The sequence below is a fragment of the Augochlora pura genome, chromosome 2 (assembly GCF_028453695.1).
Source record: "Augochlora pura isolate Apur16 chromosome 2, APUR_v2.2.1, whole genome shotgun sequence".
Classification (NCBI taxonomy): Eukaryota; Metazoa; Arthropoda; class Insecta; order Hymenoptera; family Halictidae; genus Augochlora; species Augochlora pura.
Window position 1 is genome coordinate 2,788,420 of NC_135773.1, and position 16,415 is coordinate 2,804,834.

General features: G+C 34.2%; 5 protein-coding genes across 7 annotated transcripts; 2 read left to right on the forward strand and 3 right to left on the reverse strand.

Annotated features, from left to right (window-relative positions):
- Window positions 1-3,006: 3,006 nt before the first annotated feature.
- Window positions 3,007-5,084, forward strand: LOC144473803 (tubulin alpha-1 chain). Its single transcript, XM_078188028.1, has 3 exons — window positions 3,007-3,138; window positions 3,547-3,769; window positions 3,897-5,084. Exons 1-3 carry the CDS (start codon window positions 3,136-3,138, stop codon window positions 5,021-5,023), a joined length of 1,353 nt encoding a protein of 450 aa, XP_078044154.1. The 5' UTR covers window positions 3,007-3,135; the 3' UTR covers window positions 5,024-5,084.
- Window positions 4,870-7,872, reverse strand: LOC144473792 (E3 ubiquitin-protein ligase RNF14). Of its 2 annotated transcripts, none has more exons than XM_078188017.1 (5): window positions 7,485-7,872; window positions 6,211-7,156; window positions 5,908-6,136; window positions 5,650-5,819; window positions 4,870-5,575 (listed from the first exon to the last, which is right to left on the reverse strand). In XM_078188017.1, exons 2-5 carry the CDS (start codon window positions 7,093-7,095, stop codon window positions 5,327-5,329), a joined length of 1,533 nt encoding a protein of 510 aa, XP_078044143.1. In that variant the 5' UTR covers window positions 7,096-7,156; window positions 7,485-7,872; the 3' UTR covers window positions 4,870-5,326. The 2 variants fall into 2 exon arrangements, with proteins under 2 accessions (XP_078044143.1, XP_078044133.1); XM_078188007.1 differs by having other exon boundaries at window positions 5,650-5,822; window positions 7,485-7,865.
- Window positions 7,873-8,044: 172 nt separating this feature from the next.
- Alg7 (Alg7 dolichyl-phosphate N-acetylglucosaminephosphotransferase) lies at window positions 8,045-13,309 on the forward strand. The gene is made up of 7 exons (XM_078188063.1): window positions 8,045-8,378; window positions 8,472-8,586; window positions 8,678-9,123; window positions 12,091-12,279; window positions 12,360-12,430; window positions 12,500-12,663; window positions 12,730-13,309. The coding sequence occupies exons 1-7, from the start codon at window positions 8,209-8,211 to the stop codon at window positions 12,793-12,795; spliced, it is 1,221 nt and encodes a 406-aa protein (XP_078044189.1). The 5' UTR covers window positions 8,045-8,208; the 3' UTR covers window positions 12,796-13,309.
- On the reverse strand, window positions 9,252-11,743 carry Mgat3 (beta-1,4-mannosyl-glycoprotein 4-beta-N-acetylglucosaminyltransferase). 2 transcript variants are annotated; one of them, XM_078188042.1, is made up of 3 exons: window positions 11,354-11,743; window positions 10,792-11,078; window positions 9,252-10,542 (listed from the first exon to the last, which is right to left on the reverse strand). In XM_078188042.1, exons 2-3 carry the CDS (start codon window positions 10,948-10,950, stop codon window positions 9,415-9,417), a joined length of 1,287 nt encoding a protein of 428 aa, XP_078044168.1. In that variant the 5' UTR covers window positions 10,951-11,078; window positions 11,354-11,743; the 3' UTR covers window positions 9,252-9,414. The 2 variants fall into 2 exon arrangements, with proteins under 2 accessions (XP_078044168.1, XP_078044176.1); XM_078188050.1 differs by having other exon boundaries at window positions 11,320-11,743.
- On the reverse strand, window positions 12,499-16,406 carry Tom70 (translocase of outer membrane 70). Its single transcript, XM_078187994.1, has 8 exons — window positions 15,982-16,406; window positions 15,721-15,894; window positions 15,343-15,550; window positions 15,127-15,268; window positions 14,699-15,050; window positions 14,392-14,616; window positions 14,093-14,313; window positions 12,499-14,000 (listed from the first exon to the last, which is right to left on the reverse strand). Exons 1-8 carry the CDS (start codon window positions 16,231-16,233, stop codon window positions 13,832-13,834), a joined length of 1,743 nt encoding a protein of 580 aa, XP_078044120.1. The 5' UTR covers window positions 16,234-16,406; the 3' UTR covers window positions 12,499-13,831.
- Window positions 16,407-16,415: the final 9 nt, after the last annotated feature.

Below are 16,415 nucleotides of genomic sequence, written 5' to 3' on the forward strand. Positions count from 1 at the left end.
TACGCATATAATTAAATTTTCTATTTTACCGACAAGTTGACTTCTCGAAAAAAATCAATTGATAATAAACTATCTATGAACAAACATAATTATGCAGAACCAGAATAATTTCGGTAAAGTAAAAAACTATCATGTTTTTGGTTTTTGCTTGCGATATAAACGAGTTAATTCTTATGATAACTATTTTTCTGTATCTTTTCACATATTCTGTACTATCCATCACTTTCAGACAGGGTTTGTACTACAGAAGACTATTATGATTTAAACAACAGACTGTGGAACCAAATACGAACAAGATACCTAACAAGGTTAGCATTGTCAATGTAATTGGAGGACCAGTAATAGTTAGTTGTATGATGAAAATATACTCATATATAAAATTTGTTGCTATCTTTTATAGTATCAGAACATTTTGAAACTATCTATATCATATAAACTCTTTGTAAAGTGTAACACTGTATGTGTCATTTAAATTAAGCAGTATATTAATCCGCAGTAAAAATTAAATATATAGGATACTTGATTCAGTATAACAAGCTAAAATCACGAATGATCGGTAACCATGCAAAATTAGTAAAAACATCTCTGTTACAAAACATAGAGGGCGAAACTGTATTATTCTTCGCTAAGGACGGTATAGAAATTGCTTGACACGAAAGCTCATAAGGTTTCCAATCTACACATATACATTATTTATGGTTGTAACTATGTATGTTAAAATGTTGGTATAGATGGCACCACAAACATGAAAAAAATGGAGAAATTTGTAGCTAATTAAATAGAAGAAGGATGCATTATCAAAGTGTAGAGATTAATTAATTAATCTACTTCCAATTCTTGTTATAATATTGAACGTATTGTATTAAGTATTGACCCCATTGCTGAATCTAACGAAGTGTAATAAAACATTTCTACTTTTGTCGGATAAATTAATAATATACAATTGATTTATAGCTTACTTATTTTTCAAACAAATGATCGTCGAAATAATAGATGTAGCTTGTGATCAAACAATCCTTTTGTACTGCAATTCTTTAGGCAAACTTTGTGATTCAATACAAAGCGTATTTTTCTTTTTAGTACATTTACGAATTGTTTTAATGTCGTATTATGGATATTTATTTTTCATTTGTAGAATAATTAAAATGTACATATTTAGTGTTGCATTTTACGTCTCAATACAATTATGCAATCTACTAGTACACAAGAAAGGAACTTCTTCGGTTGACCGGCAATGTGTGAAATGCATACATACTTTGAGATGGGTGTGTACAGAATGGCGCTGTCAATTGACCAGCTGTCGGCGTCCACCATAGCAAACTAATCTCTTTACTTTATAAAATATGCTAACTCTTGACCTTGCTAAAGTACAAAATTAAAATTTGTATCAGAAAATAAAAATCGAAATAAGCAGGCAATTGTAATTTTATATGTTATTTCATATTCACTATATGTGTATGTAAATTCTTCATTAAAAAATCTTTCGTATATTGACAATTTTATTTTTCGTCTACGACATGCTTGTGCTTGTCCCGTTATAGCGATATCACATTGGTCGCATCGGGTTATATTTGGAAATCTGTGCGAAACCGTAGGAGATGAAATACTGTAAAGAGGTCAGAAACCGTGGTAAGGTGAGATTGCAGAATCAAGAGTAGAGAGCGGATACGGTTTGTGCTCGTGGGCAGGAAGTAGATCAACTTCAATTCATTGTATAATGAATCTAGCAAAAAGATAATGCATCGCTCTTGAAAATATTCCTCATCTAAATATCATGTCCCGTTGAGTACCTTTACACGTATTCTCTATTTCTCACGCAAATGAACATTACTGAGATACTGATTTTTATATTTTTTAATCTATAAGATTAACGAACGGGATAAATTTACAACTGATGTGACAAAGTTTATGCAACAATACATTTTAACTTTCATTGAAGCGACGAATTCCTAGAACACCCGTTACGTGTATGTAGAGACAAAATCAATACCTAAGATAGGTATATATAAACCAAATATTACAAACCCCACGAGAGCATTGAACTGATATTCTACAAATTTTATGTACATACATACATCATTGCTAATTTATGTGTAATGTTAAACAATTGGAAATATACAATGAAAATAGTGAAAAATCATTGAAAAAAAGTAAATAATATTTTGTAGCATACAAATTTTCAATAAATTTTTTTAAATCGAGAATTATAACGATTGTTCAAAATTTATAAAACAGTTTAAATATATTTTCGTAAAAATTGTAAGAACAACGGAACGCAAACTATGAGATGCATTCTATAGAACTGCATGAATATAATTTGAAGCAACCAGCTCTCTCGACAGTTACAATTTCAGTTCCATGAACTCGTCTAAACAGCTATTTTAACCAAATATCCAAATGCCTATAATGTCTATATATAACCATACAGAGACAGATGCATAAAATATATATAGCAAGAGAATTTAGAAACAAACCGTTAGCCGAGATGAAAGCTATAACAAAAGAAGAGCTGCATCCCTTAGTACCGCGATTTCTACGCCCAAACCCAACATAATTTCAGAAAATGTTGCATTTAAAACGTTGTTGTAACGTAACGTATCAACCGTTATGGAATGGAGACACAAATTACATGAGTCACCAATCAAAATGCACGATCCAAATATGGAAGAAACCATCGCCCATACTGTTGCATTTTCATCCATAAGACTAGCCGCTTTCTCCTGTCTTGTGTCAAGTTGACACAATGAAACGTTTATTAAATTTGTTCATTACCTTCTTCCAAGCTGATGAATGAATATGTTGCCGGAAAGTCAATGAAACAATTGATTATATCGTCATTACTGGGACTATATTTCCCGTAAAAGGTTCGTGTGTTCTGGCGTTCGTGGGTACTGCGGTCGAAGGAACGCCAATCGGAGAAGAGAATGAGGTCATCGACGACCAATCAGAGCGCGCTGACGAAGCTGCTAACCGAGGGTATAAATAGCCGTTCCAGCGACCGGCATTACATTCGTTCTTTGGATTCTGGACAGAGGTGTTAGCGAAAGTTCCATTACTTGCTTTAGCTAACTATCGACGTCTGACGACTGTTTTTACTCAGTTTTTGCAGAATTTTGAATCTTTACCCGTTACAAAATGGTGAGCTTTCTTTTTCTAATATTTTAAACCGATATTCTAAATAAATTTTAAAAAAGGCGTTGCCCTGTTGCCAGGGGTGGGTAGCCATCTTGTATAACGGTTAAACACCGGCCGGCTTTCCGCTTCAAGTTTCGTAATAATTGGTCTTCGCTATTATTTCCCTTCTTTATTGTTTAATATTACGATTTCGAACAATGTTAAATATATTGTTTAAATTTTTATTTATATTAGTTCGTAGATTTATAATGCCAAGTATTTTTTAAACAAATTTTGACCACATTAGAGCACAGTGTAGATTGTTACGAAAGTTAGCGATAATTAATTTTTTATTTTGTTGAAAATTTCGCGTCATATTCATGATGAACATCGGAAATTTTATAGTAATTCAATATTTTTTTTAATTCTCAGCGTGAGTGTATCTCAGTTCATGTTGGACAAGCTGGAGTCCAGATCGGTAATGCTTGCTGGGAATTGTATTGCCTGGAACATGGCATCCAACCTGATGGCCAGATGCCATCTGACAAAACTATTGGAGGAGGTGACGATAGTTTCAATACCTTCTTTAGTGAGACTGGAGCAGGAAAACATGTGCCCAGAGCAGTTTTCATCGACTTGGAACCTACAGTAGTTGGTAAATATCATTAAGAACTACCAAAACTATGTTTTAAATATCTAGAAAATCTGAAATTTAAAGCTTTCATAATACTAACAAAAACATCTTAAATTGGCGGGTTCTAACGAAACTTTCCATTTCTCAGATGAAGTACGTACTGGTACGTACCGTCAATTGTTCCACCCAGAGCAGCTAATCACTGGCAAGGAAGATGCAGCCAACAATTATGCTCGTGGTCACTACACGATTGGAAAAGAAATCGTCGATCTCGTGTTGGACCGTATCCGTAAATTGTCTGATCAATGTACTGGTCTGCAAGGATTCCTGATATTCCACTCCTTCGGTGGTGGTACTGGCTCTGGATTCACATCTCTCTTGATGGAGCGTCTCTCAGTAGACTATGGCAAGAAATCCAAGCTGGAGTTTGCTATCTACCCTGCTCCTCAAGTCTCCACAGCTGTCGTCGAGCCATACAATTCGATTCTCACAACGCATACCACTCTTGAACATTCCGACTGCGCCTTTATGGTCGACAACGAAGCCATCTATGACATCTGCCGTCGTAACTTGGACATCGAGAGACCCACTTACACGAACTTGAATAGACTGATCGGCCAAATTGTATCCTCTATTACTGCTTCCCTGCGATTTGACGGTGCCCTGAACGTGGATTTGACGGAATTCCAGACGAATTTGGTACCTTATCCTAGAATTCATTTCCCGTTGGTAACTTATGCGCCGGTCATCTCCGCGGAGAAGGCGTATCATGAGCAACTCTCTGTATCAGAGATTACTAACGCCTGCTTCGAGCCTGCAAACCAGATGGTTAAATGCGACCCACGTCACGGAAAATATATGGCCTGCTGCATGTTGTACAGAGGTGACGTCGTGCCCAAGGACGTGAACGCGGCTATCGCTACCATCAAGACTAAGCGTACCATTCAGTTTGTTGATTGGTGCCCCACTGGATTTAAAGTTGGCATTAATTACCAGCCCCCGACCGTAGTACCCGGTGGCGATCTTGCCAAGGTACAACGAGCCGTCTGCATGTTGTCCAACACTACTGCTATCGCCGAAGCTTGGGCTCGCCTTGACCACAAATTCGACTTGATGTACGCTAAGCGAGCCTTCGTCCACTGGTACGTCGGAGAAGGTATGGAGGAAGGAGAATTCTCCGAAGCTCGAGAAGATCTCGCAGCTCTCGAGAAAGACTACGAGGAAGTTGGTATGGACTCCGCAGAAGGTGAAGGAGAAGGTGCCGAAGAATACTAAGATGGCATTTTGATACCATGAGTTTTTTTTTTGCAATAAAGAATCTGATTTCTATCAGCAACACTTATGTTTTAATAGAAACAATACCAATCCTTTATTCAAAATCTTCATTATTGTCCTGCTATAAATTATTAGTCTATCATTCATCTTCACAAAAATATTTAGTATGTTACAGAAGATTTGTATAACAGTTGATTATACTGTGAGAAAACAGTTTATAAAATAACGCTTTATAATTCAATTTTATATTTTATACAATGATTTTGATAAATATACATGTAGCATTCAAAGACGGGTTATTACTTATATAATTATTTCGTACTCATCTTCATCTATATCATAAGGTAAGTGAATGAAATCATTGTCTTCGTCCTCGTCTATGTCTTCGTCCTCATCCTCGTCTGCTGTTCCATGATATAGCATATTAAAACATTTGGAATCAGAATTACGAAAATGTTCGTATGGCGATGAACGATTAAGTATGGTACTACACAACCAACAGAAGTACGTGTTGCAACGGCAACATGACATCTTATTGCAGCCTTGCGTTTTCTACAAATACGATTATATTAAATATATTATACACGATGATCTTTAATTCTGCAAATATGCACAAATTACTGTACCTCGATGTGAACATTGCATTTGGGACATCTTTGACTGTTGCCTTGGATCCAGTTTTCAGACATTGTGTTCTCTACTAATACTTGGAGCTGTTTCTTTCCATAACGTTGTTCCATTTTAAGTTTACGCTCATTGGAGGCCTCTTGATACTCAGTCACTAACTGACGCTTTTCTGCTGCAATAATATACATTATATGATGTTAGACCCGCGTGAAGATAATAAAAACATAAGTGTCTTTGGAATCTTGATCGGAGCATACCTGAATAAATTTTACATGGTTCTATACCGTGATATACCATTTTACAGAAAATGCAAAATGCGTATCGGCATACTGGACAATTTGCCATTTGCTCGTCCGGTTCGCGACTAACTGGATACTGACAATTCCGTCGTGGGCAATATATTATATCCATCATAGTATCCAATGTACTGTTCAACAGCATAGAATCATACTTTGCGAACATCTCTGAACTTAACATACCTTTAATCTAAATATTTTAGAAAATTTCTTAATACCATATAAAGTCAACTTAATTTATGAAAGATAAAAAAAAAAGATTACTTGAGCAGGAGTTGCTTCAGAGGTACATTTTTCTTCGGGACAACAAATGTTCTGCACGTTTCCATCTTTAATCCTTGCTTCTATATAACCAGTTATACAATCTTTACAAAACACGTGACCGCACGGTAGAAATTTCGTACAGTGTTTTCCCATTTTGTCTAAGAAACATATTTTACAAGGATAGAAATTCTTCTCAAATTCGATGTGATTGCGTTTGTCGTTATAATCAATTAATGCTTGAATAGGGTTCCTTCCAATTGGAGAGTTTAAGGCTCTTTTGTCATAGCCCTTATGCATGTAATTTTTTTTGTTCCAATATTGAGCAGTAACTTCTGCTCTCACCTTGTTCTTTGCACTGTCAATAGTGTGCTCATTTTCTATGGTATCTATTACTTTAGTCTTTTGAACATTCTGTGTCTTTTCTAACGTCTCTTGGTAATATGTATAAGCATTGCTCATATCAATATGCCCCTGCATATTTAAAAACTCTAAACTTTCATCATGTAAAAAGCCTACCCATGTAAATAGAATCTCTTGTCCCTTGTTTTCTTCCCAAAGCTGATCTAACTTTTTACATAACTCAGCTAATGACTGAGAACACAACCAAGACGAATGTAAAGTAACTATTGGCGGTGATATAGAAGGATAATCTTCTGGTAAAATAACATGTAGTGTCAATGGTGGTAAATGAGATATATTAATTTTCTGCAGAGATTCTTCCATATGTCTGTTATCTTTATAAGTTATATAGTAGTCATCCAAGAGATTTATAAATATCTTGAAACTACATTGGTGACGACCATTCTCTTCATGATGAGAAAATTCTTCTTCATTGTAAATACTTTCCAATGCAATGATCTCATCCTTTTGCTTTTCATTATCCATTAATTCTAGTTAATTGATTGACAGCAGAAAAAATACCACAACTGGCTATACTCGACTAATACTGAAAAATACAAAATACTGTGAAGACACCAGAAATGAACTTATAAATATTACAACATAACACAACTAAAATTTGTGACATCTTGTATATTTTTTACAATTTGATGCATCAAATTATTTTCAATTTTAAGGAACAGAAATTTGTATTTTTAAATTATAGGTTATACAACATGTCAAATAAATTTTAATATGCCGGTGACAATCATAAAAATATAAGCGTATAATTGAAGCAAAAATGTGTTTTATAATGTGGAGGTTGAAGTGGAAAAGTGCAAACTCAAAAATATTATACGGTTAATAGTTATTTCATAATAACAAAGCGATATTACCTTGTTCATATTATTAAGAATAATCCCAATTCACTTAACTAATAAATATGTAAATAGATTTTTTTAGACGTCATTGGATAGGAACAATAAAATCAAGAAAAAACTGTTAAAACTTTTCACCGTTCTAGTACCTGGTGCAATTCGAGTAACTATTGTGCGTACAAAGTATGTATAATCCAATATATTAGACTAATTCTCTCCAAAATCTAATACTTATGATCAGATGAATCAATAGAAAATAAAATATGTACACACGCGAATTTTCTCGTTGAGAATTTGTAAATTTCTATTAAAATTTCGCAAGTTTAGTAACCGAATAATTTTGCAGCTGATTTTTGATTTGCAAAAGGATACATCTGCCAGGTGATGATTTTTTTCCTAGATCAAATTAGGTATGTGTCGCTACAATCGTGCTAGGTATACTTGATTCGAAAAGTAATTCATAAAAGATAAGACAACCTTTTCTGCGTAATATCGCGTGATTTAGAAAATTGATCGGGATGTTAGGGAGTAGCGAATATTTTGGCGAATGTTATCTTCTCTCTGATCTCGCGAATTTGAATGGTAAGTTGGCGGGAGTAGAAATGTGACGCTATGGAGGTCTCGAGAAATACGAGACGTTACGGAGGAAAATTTGCATATTTGTTGTCAACCACGTTGATCGACTATTTTGTACATATGTTCTGCTGTGTTTTTTGGACCGTTCTTTCCAAAATTCTCTGACATGAAGCATAATGACGATGCTTGGAAACGTTGTTTCCCTTTATTAATTAATTTCGCGATGTCCTGTGTCGCGTATTTTTTGACTGTACGCTTAATACCGCGGATAAAAAACATGTTTATCAAAGCTAACCTACACGGGATTGACATGAACAAGTGTACCGGCAAAAAAGTGTAAGTCAAATTTTGATGACGGATGACGTTTACATGTGACACTAGTTTCTTCTACGGACGCAGGTAATTTGTACATTAAACATTCTTTTATAGGCCGGAGGCGTTGGGTGTTGTTAGTGGGTGCGTGTTTCTTATAACACTATTTCTGTTTATCCCTGTACCATTTACAGATTATATATTCATTGATGTAAACTTTCCCCATAACGAGGTATGGAAAAACAAAAATTTCCAAGACTTTGAGAATTGTCATATTTACCAAGAAATTTACAAACATTCTCCTGTGCAAATTTCAATTACAGTTCATGGAATTTTTAGCTGCTCTACTTTCAATTTGTTGTATGCTACTTTTGGGTTTTGCTGATGATGTTCTGGATCTTCGTTGGCGACATAAACTGTTATTGCCAACCATTGCTTCACTGCCACTATTAATGGTCTATTACATTAATTTTAATTCTACACTAATCATTGTGCCCAAACCCTTAAGGCCTTGGTTTGGTTTCTCAGTGGACTTATGGATACTTTACTATTTATATATGGGAATGCTAGCAGTATTCTGTACAAATGCCATAAACATATTAGCTGGCATAAATGGTTTAGAAGTTGGACAAAGCTTGGTGATCTCAATAAGCATACTCATTTTTAATATCATCGAGCTGTCAGGAGATCTTTGGAAAGCACATCAGTTCTCATTGTATTTCATGCTTCCGTATACAGCTACATCATTGGGTTTACTAAAATTTAATTGGTAAGTTGTATGTAAGATAGATAAATTAATGCATCAATATTGGCATTGTTTATAAATCATTGAAGTTACAAAATTCCAGAAATTCATGAAATGTTAAAATATGAGGGATTAGATTAAAGAAGGACAACTTCAGCTTTTTTTTATTTCTGTATAACTTATATGTATAAATCATTTAATATTTATAATTCATAATCAACATATTACTTTAGTATATAAATTCAGTACAGTATCATATAGTTTACACTGAGTATTGAGTATGAGTTAATATCACAGTCGGGTGCGACCAGTATGTCAGTAATAGTCTAATTTAGCATAAAAATTCTCTACTAGCCAGTCATATTTCCATGTATTATTAAGTATTGTTTCAGGCGCAAAATAGAGGTCCCGAGATTTGGAGACTCTTAGGAGATTAGTTTTTCCATCTAACCACAATCCACTTCCTATTAGGTCCTCGATGAATGGTACATCAATAGTTTTTTCTAATTGAATCTCATTGGATTTCACTTTGTTATGCAGGCTAGTTATAATGTTTGCTGGTGCCTGGCAGAGATAACAATACCATCCTCCATAATGATTCAAGTCTCCTATTACTAGGCCTAGACTATCTCTCTCGCTCAAGTCTCCTTCCAGTTGTTGCAGCATGATGGGATTGGATTGATAAGCTTCTCGCATCAATCCGATCGTACACGCACCAACCGTTATCGTTGTTTTAAGTGGGTGTTGCCAGAAGAATCCATAAACTGACCATCTTAATCTAAAACCGATCGGTTGCGGCCAACCGTTGTATACCTTGAGGAACATTAATGCCCTAGAGTTTAGTACTTGTTCTGATTCAGTCGTTACATAAATATCATCGTCTCTTAAATTTCGTACTACAGTCTTTATTTTCTCCCAAATGTATTTGGATACTACCCTTAGCGGCTTGTGTACCTTCGACGCTACATTAATATATAAAATTTTCTTCTGTTGCTGCTGCAATAATCCTTTGAGTAGCTTATGGTGAAAATTATCCTCTGCATTACTGAAATCACAGATTACAAAAAGATCTACTACATTGTATAATTCTTCTACTATCACCTCCGCGATCGCTGAATTGTATTTGTTCAGAAAAAACGTATGAATGATACGCCTAGCTGTTCTACGGTGTTTTAGCTTAACGTTTTGCTTCGATGCCATTATTGCTCTCCAGACAACTTCTGGCTGGCCACAATCCGAACCATGCCATCCTTGAGTGCAAACACATTTTTGAAAGTCTTCACTACTTTTCATCTTCTGATTATCTACTCCATATTTCCAACAAACTGTATGATTGTATACATCGAACAGAGTGTAAGTCTTGACATCTTGAAGCACAACCTCCCCATTGATTGTCTGGTAGATTGGAAACTTTTTACGATTGGTCTGTTGCACATGAGCTTCCTATAAAAGTTTTATTTACATATATTAAAAACTTTAAGAGAATATTGTTCTAAAGTTCAAAAGTCACTTATACTTTCTTTTAATAACAATCATTCATTGATTTAATAACCTAGTTCTGTGCAGCCTTTAAATAACATAAATTACAAAATTATGATGCAATACATATTGAGTTCTACATGTCTTCAAAAAATGTCTACCAGAAGTAAACTGCTACTTACAACTAATAATAGAATGTACCTTGAATCTCACCTGTGGCTCATCGAATTTCACAAATGTAACAGAAGTATGCGTTGTTGACACTGTTAGTTCAGAAGGTGGAGTAGTGGCAACATAAATCATAACAATAAGAACTTGCAAGACTAACAATGTATAAAGCAAGGCCAGTTTCCCATCTAGGCGGGGCTGCATCTCACTACCTTCCTTGCTCAAATTTATCAGTTACGCATCTTCTGTACCATGAAATTTTTATTTTGAAAAGAAAATCTCTATTACTAAAGGAATCTAGCTGGAAGCATGTGTGTAGTCGATGTACTTGTCTGAAAGGAAAAAGAAAGTATTTCAATAACTCTGGCAATGCATTTACAATAATTTTAAAAATACGTGAAACAAAACATATGAATTATTATAAATCTTTACATTGTTGAAATCATATTCGCTACGTGAAAATTAGATAAGTTCACGTGACAGTGAAATATATTCTTTCTCGTATTATTTGAAAGTTTCGGTGTTCAACAGTGTCGCGAATGCAAAGATCGCATAATTCGTGTAGAAACTCACAATATAGCCTGAAGAATAACGGCGAGGTGAATACCTTTGGTTCGTGACGTTTAAATCGTGACGTCACCGCTCCCCGACGTGCCATTTAATTCTTAAAAGGCCCCGATCGCACTTTAACAACTCTGTACAATGTATTCTAGCCAATCTGCGATGCTCTTCTGATCGTTGAATCGGTTTTCTCATAACGCCACATATTTTCCGAGATCAGGGCGGCGAGTCTTTCGTTTGAAGAGGTCCCGCCGTTCTACCCAAATCTACCTTGTCGAACCTCCTCCCAACGGCAGCGCGACCAGTTGAAAAACCACGCCCGAATGCTCTCCCACGCAACTTCTTTCGTCGAATCCCGTCGACAAGCGCGATCGCGACATCTCTTAAGGCGCAAGCGTCTGAAAACCTCGCTAACTCATTCATTATGAGCATCTACAGGGTGAGTCACTTGACGTGATCCCTGCGAATTAGCCGTTGTAACTCTTAACTCATACCCATTCTACTAGAAAACATTTCAAATAAAATGTTACCGAAACGCGATTTGAACAAAGTGGCATTAAAAGGGTCACATAAAAGGCTTAATTTAATTTATTATTATTATTTTAAATGATTTTGCATCTGTGTATAATTGACTAAGTTGTAAGAAATCGAATCAATTACAAATTTTAATGTGATAAAATTGATCATTTCTATTAAGGATTACCATGTTCCAAGTAAGCTTAAGACTTTACAGATAGATTCTAAAATATTTACAATATGAAATCACGTTTGTCTCTGTTCAAGGTGCCCGGCAGAAGTATTCGTAGGGGACACATTTTGTTATTTGTCTGGAATGACATTTGCCGTTGTCGGCATTATTGGGCATTTTAGCAAAACAACTTTGTTGTTTTTCATTCCGCAAATTATTAATTTTCTGTACAGTGTGCCACAGTTATTCCATATTATACCGTGCCCTAGACATAGATTACCAAAGTATGTTTTTTTTTTCAATCAATAGTCCCTTTACTGATAAAAAAAAGGAAGATTCTTTACAGCTTTACACTTGTTCACAGATACAATAAAGAAATAGATAAGTTGGAGCCTAGCAATACTGTATTCAATAAAAATGAGATTGGCTTTATTGGTATGAAAATAGAATTATTTCAAAGTATTTTGTATTTACTTTAATGAAAAATTAATTTGTAATCTTTAGGTAAAATTGTAATGTGGATATTTACGAAACTACATTTAGTGAAATGGGAAGAAGATAAAAAAGCTATTATTACTTGTAACAACTTCACTTTAATCAACTTTGTATTAATCAAAGCTGGCCCACTTAAGGAGTCTACTCTTACAATGATTTTATTGTTAATTCAGGTAAGGCTCAATATTGATAATCTCATAAGTTGTATATGTTATTAAAAAAAAACATTAATATTGCAGGTTTTTAGCAGTTTATTAGCATTTGTTATAAGATATCCTCTCGCTTCGATTTTTTACGACATATGAAAAGGAACATATTATAAATCGAGGCATATGCAGCATTCTGTATAATTACATTATCATTTCACAGTGAAATGATATGTTTTTGTACGGATTTACTTTTGTATAAAAATTTTTAAATACACACGTACTTTCAATGCTTCGCATCTATCGTTTATATAATTGTACATTTCATAAATCAGTACAAGTAAATGTAAATAGTACTGTACTTTTACTCAGGAAAAATATATATGTTCCTTTTCAGTTTTTAAGTAATGTTGGCCAATAGTGATAAATATTGTAATATAGCGAGAATAAAATTGTAATATAACAAAATAAAATTTATGTCATTTTAAAAATAATACAATAATAACATTGATATCTAAATGTATATAAATACGTGTATGTATGTATGTATATGCATGAACTTTACATAGTTCTATTAAAAATGTTTTATATGCATTATATACAAAGTAATATAAAATACAATATCAGACTCACAGTTACAATTGTCAATAAACTGTTATAAATTATAAGTAAATTGCTAAAGTTGTTTTGCAGTCCGTTTTTCTTCTTATTAGTGTTATGTACGCATGAAATATATATTATGTGCATACTTTCTTAAATATTGCAAAGAATTGTGAGCGTCCTTATATGATTTAAATATATTTAACACGAGAGTTCACAACACAAACAAATAATGCACAATGTACATAGGAATTTTACAATTGTGATCTTTGAGAACAATAAAAAAAAGATTACGTATAAATAGGATATTCTGAAATGCTTCATTAACGGAAATAATCAGTCAATAATGTGTACCATAATTGTCTCCTCCAGAAGGGGTGATTTGATAGATTAATTAAGCGATAAATGCATATTCGTGTGGCTGTAACTGTGAGAACAATTTCTATAACAATACAACATGTCTTTAAAATTTTTCATAAAATTACATTTGTGGATCATATCATACATGGTATAGCTTTAATCTGTAGGTCTGGTAACCATGTATATTTTTACTTATTTAAAGTTTTCAGATTCAATACTAAGACACTGTGAAAGCTTATGAAACGCTCGGTGTATTCATCATTAGACCTATGCCTAGTTTATCTTTTAGCGCGAGCTGCGTTTTTACGGAATCTCGTAGACTGAAAATGTGTGTGTGTTCCATGGCTGTACGAGCCAGTGCCACAGCTTCATCGATTAGTTTAAGCGCTCTTTCCAAATTTCCTCTATAAAACAATCAAAATTTTATAGATAAATAATAGACAAATGTAATAATTCTCGATTAACATGTACACTGTACATGATGATATCAACTCACCTTTGAACTTCAATCGTTGCTAGAGTCTCATACGCAAGTTCACATTTATTATCTAATTCCAATGCTTTATTAATGTATTCAATGGCCTTATTAACATCTCCATTCCACTGCAATTGTAACAAACCTTTCCGTACATAGGCTGAAGCATTACTTGGATCTTTCTCGAATGCTTTATCTAAGTATAAATCTGCTTTTTGATAGTTTTGCGTTTCTGACAATATCTACATTTGAAGAAGAATAGTATATTACATTTACAGCTACAATGTTTAAATATCCTGCAGTAAGGAATGGATTTATACCTGAGCATAAAAGAAATAACAGTCAGCAAAATCTGGGAATTTTTCGATAGCAATTTCGAAACTTTTTATGACGTCTCCCGATATTTCTGCATCTCTTGTAAGTATACCATACTGAAAGTCCGTAAAACATTTATGCACAAATGCTATTGGAAAATCGGGATTGAGATCTACAACTTTCTTGAAGTCTTCTTTAGCTTCAAATATTTTTTCCAAAATTAAGTTTACCTGTAACCACGTCATGATTTATCAAAATTTCTTGTTTTTAGAAAACAGATTCGTTATAGGATTAGCAAAAATCAATATTTACCTGTCCTCTATGCAAATAAATATCACCACAGTTAGGATCAAGTTTTATGGCAGATTCAAAATCTTCCATACATTTGTCTGGTTCTTCTAAATGCATATACAAAGTAGCTCGTTTTACTAAAGCATTCACTTTTATATTTTTTGGAACTTTCTCATCGTCTATAATAGCAACAAAATCTTCTTTGGCGTGTTCGTGTTGTAATAACAACAGATAAAATGTGGCCCTTAAAAGTAACACTTCCATTTTGTGAGGCAATGTGTCTGATTCAGTATTTCCAAGTGCTTCAGTACAAAGTGGTATTATATCATCATATTGTTCGTTCTTCATACATTCCAAAATCTTTGCAAAACCCCTAAACATTGGTCACAGATGATGTATGTAATAATAGTGAGAACTAATAATAATGCTTTAATAACCAAACTACATACGGTGATACATCACTATTGCCACTATTTTTTAGCAGTGCAAAAACAGGATCACTATGAAAATTGTTCATATAATTTCTTATTATCTGTTTACTAGGCATAATATATTCTTTGTTTGCCATATGTTCCGCAGCATGTTGTTTACCTGTGAAAGAAAAGTTTGCAATTAATACTTATACCAGCAAGTTTGCATTTTCTTTTATGAACAATAAATCATACCTAATTGTTTCAAAACCCTGTCTGCCATTTCCAATGTTACTTGATTGGTAAAGTTTTCTAAAATACAGGCAGCTGTGACATCTTCTAAAGCAGATTCTAAATCATTGTAGTGTTCCAATGCCTTTGCTCTACGATATAAAGCTTTTGTATACCTTGGTTTTAATTCTAAGGCTTTTGTACAATCTGCTTTTACAGCAGTGTACTTTTTCTGTAATACATGTTAATTGATAACAGGCTTGGACATAAAAAACATAAGGAAGTGATTTATAAAATAATAGGTGATATTATCACAACATTTCATGGTAAATTATTTGTTATTTCATTGGTTGTATTAAGTCTGAATGATATAAATTTCAAAAATTGTGACGATATTGTTACCAGATGTTCATAAGCTGCCGCCCTATTTTGGTAAAATGTAGCAAGCTCTTCGGTATTCTCACTTGGGCATATTTGAATTGCCTTATTGTATTGGACAATCGCCTCATCATATTTTCCTATCTTAAAGTAACGATTTCCTTCCACCTTAAATCTTTGAGCTTTTTCCAATGGTGTCTACAGTACAATACGTTCAGATAGTATAATAGCGTACAACGCAAACAATAGAATAAGATATGTAATTACGATAACAATATTTCTAACCTCAGATGCCTCGCTAGTACTTATCGGTGGATAATCAGCGTCAATTGAGATTTGTTTATCGGCAGCTGGCGTGCCATTTTCCTTCGAGCTGCTGCTCGGTTTACCACGGTTCGATTTCGATGACGGCTTATTACTATTCTTATAATACATATAACCGAGACCCAGAGCAACCGGGGCACCAACGGCTAATGCAAGTTGCCATCTTGGTAGTAGACCGCCGGTCACGCTGCCAGCGCTACTTGCACCAGTCATTTTACTATCAGTCCTTTAATGTCCGTTGGCGTGACAAGTTACCTTTCTTTCACAGTTTTTCTCGGAATCAATCCGACACGAAAAAAGCCAGTAGGCACCAACATGAAGTCGAACGATCATGCAATGAGAAAAAAGATCACACTACGGTTACACTTAGGATTGAACAGGATGAACGTCTCTAA

Coding starts and splice junctions, on each gene's coding strand:
- LOC144473803 (XM_078188028.1), top strand. Junction 3,770..3,896: donor CTTGGAACCTACAGTAGTTG/GTAAATATCATT, acceptor TCCATTTCTCAG/ATGAAGTACGTACTGGTACG.
- LOC144473792 (XM_078188007.1), bottom strand. CDS start 7,095: ATGGATAATGAAAAGCAAAAGGATGAGATCATTGCATTGGAAAGTATT. Junction 5,823..5,907: donor ACCATGTAAAATTTATTCAG/GTATGCTCCGAT, acceptor ATATTATTGCAG/CAGAAAAGCGTCAGTTAGTG. Junction 5,576..5,649: donor AATGCAATGTTCACATCGAG/GTACAGTAATTT, acceptor TCGTATTTGTAG/AAAACGCAAGGCTGCAATAA.
- Alg7 (XM_078188063.1), top strand. CDS start 8,209: ATGAAGCATAATGACGATGCTTGGAAACGTTGTTTCCCTTTATTAATT. Junction 12,431..12,499: donor AAATGAGATTGGCTTTATTG/GTATGAAAATAG, acceptor TGTAATCTTTAG/GTAAAATTGTAATGTGGATA. Junction 12,664..12,729: donor TGATTTTATTGTTAATTCAG/GTAAGGCTCAAT, acceptor TTAATATTGCAG/GTTTTTAGCAGTTTATTAGC.
- Mgat3 (XM_078188042.1), bottom strand. CDS start 10,950: ATGCAGCCCCGCCTAGATGGGAAACTGGCCTTGCTTTATACATTGTTA. Junction 10,543..10,791: donor TGAAATTCGATGAGCCACAG/GTGAGATTCAAG, acceptor AAACTTTTATAG/GAAGCTCATGTGCAACAGAC.
- Tom70 (XM_078187994.1), bottom strand. CDS start 16,233: ATGACTGGTGCAAGTAGCGCTGGCAGCGTGACCGGCGGTCTACTACCA. Junction 15,895..15,981: donor GTACTAGCGAGGCATCTGAG/GTTAGAAATATT, acceptor ATTGTACTGTAG/ACACCATTGGAAAAAGCTCA. Junction 15,051..15,126: donor GGCAATAGTGATGTATCACC/GTATGTAGTTTG, acceptor ACCAATGTTTAG/GGGTTTTGCAAAGATTTTGG.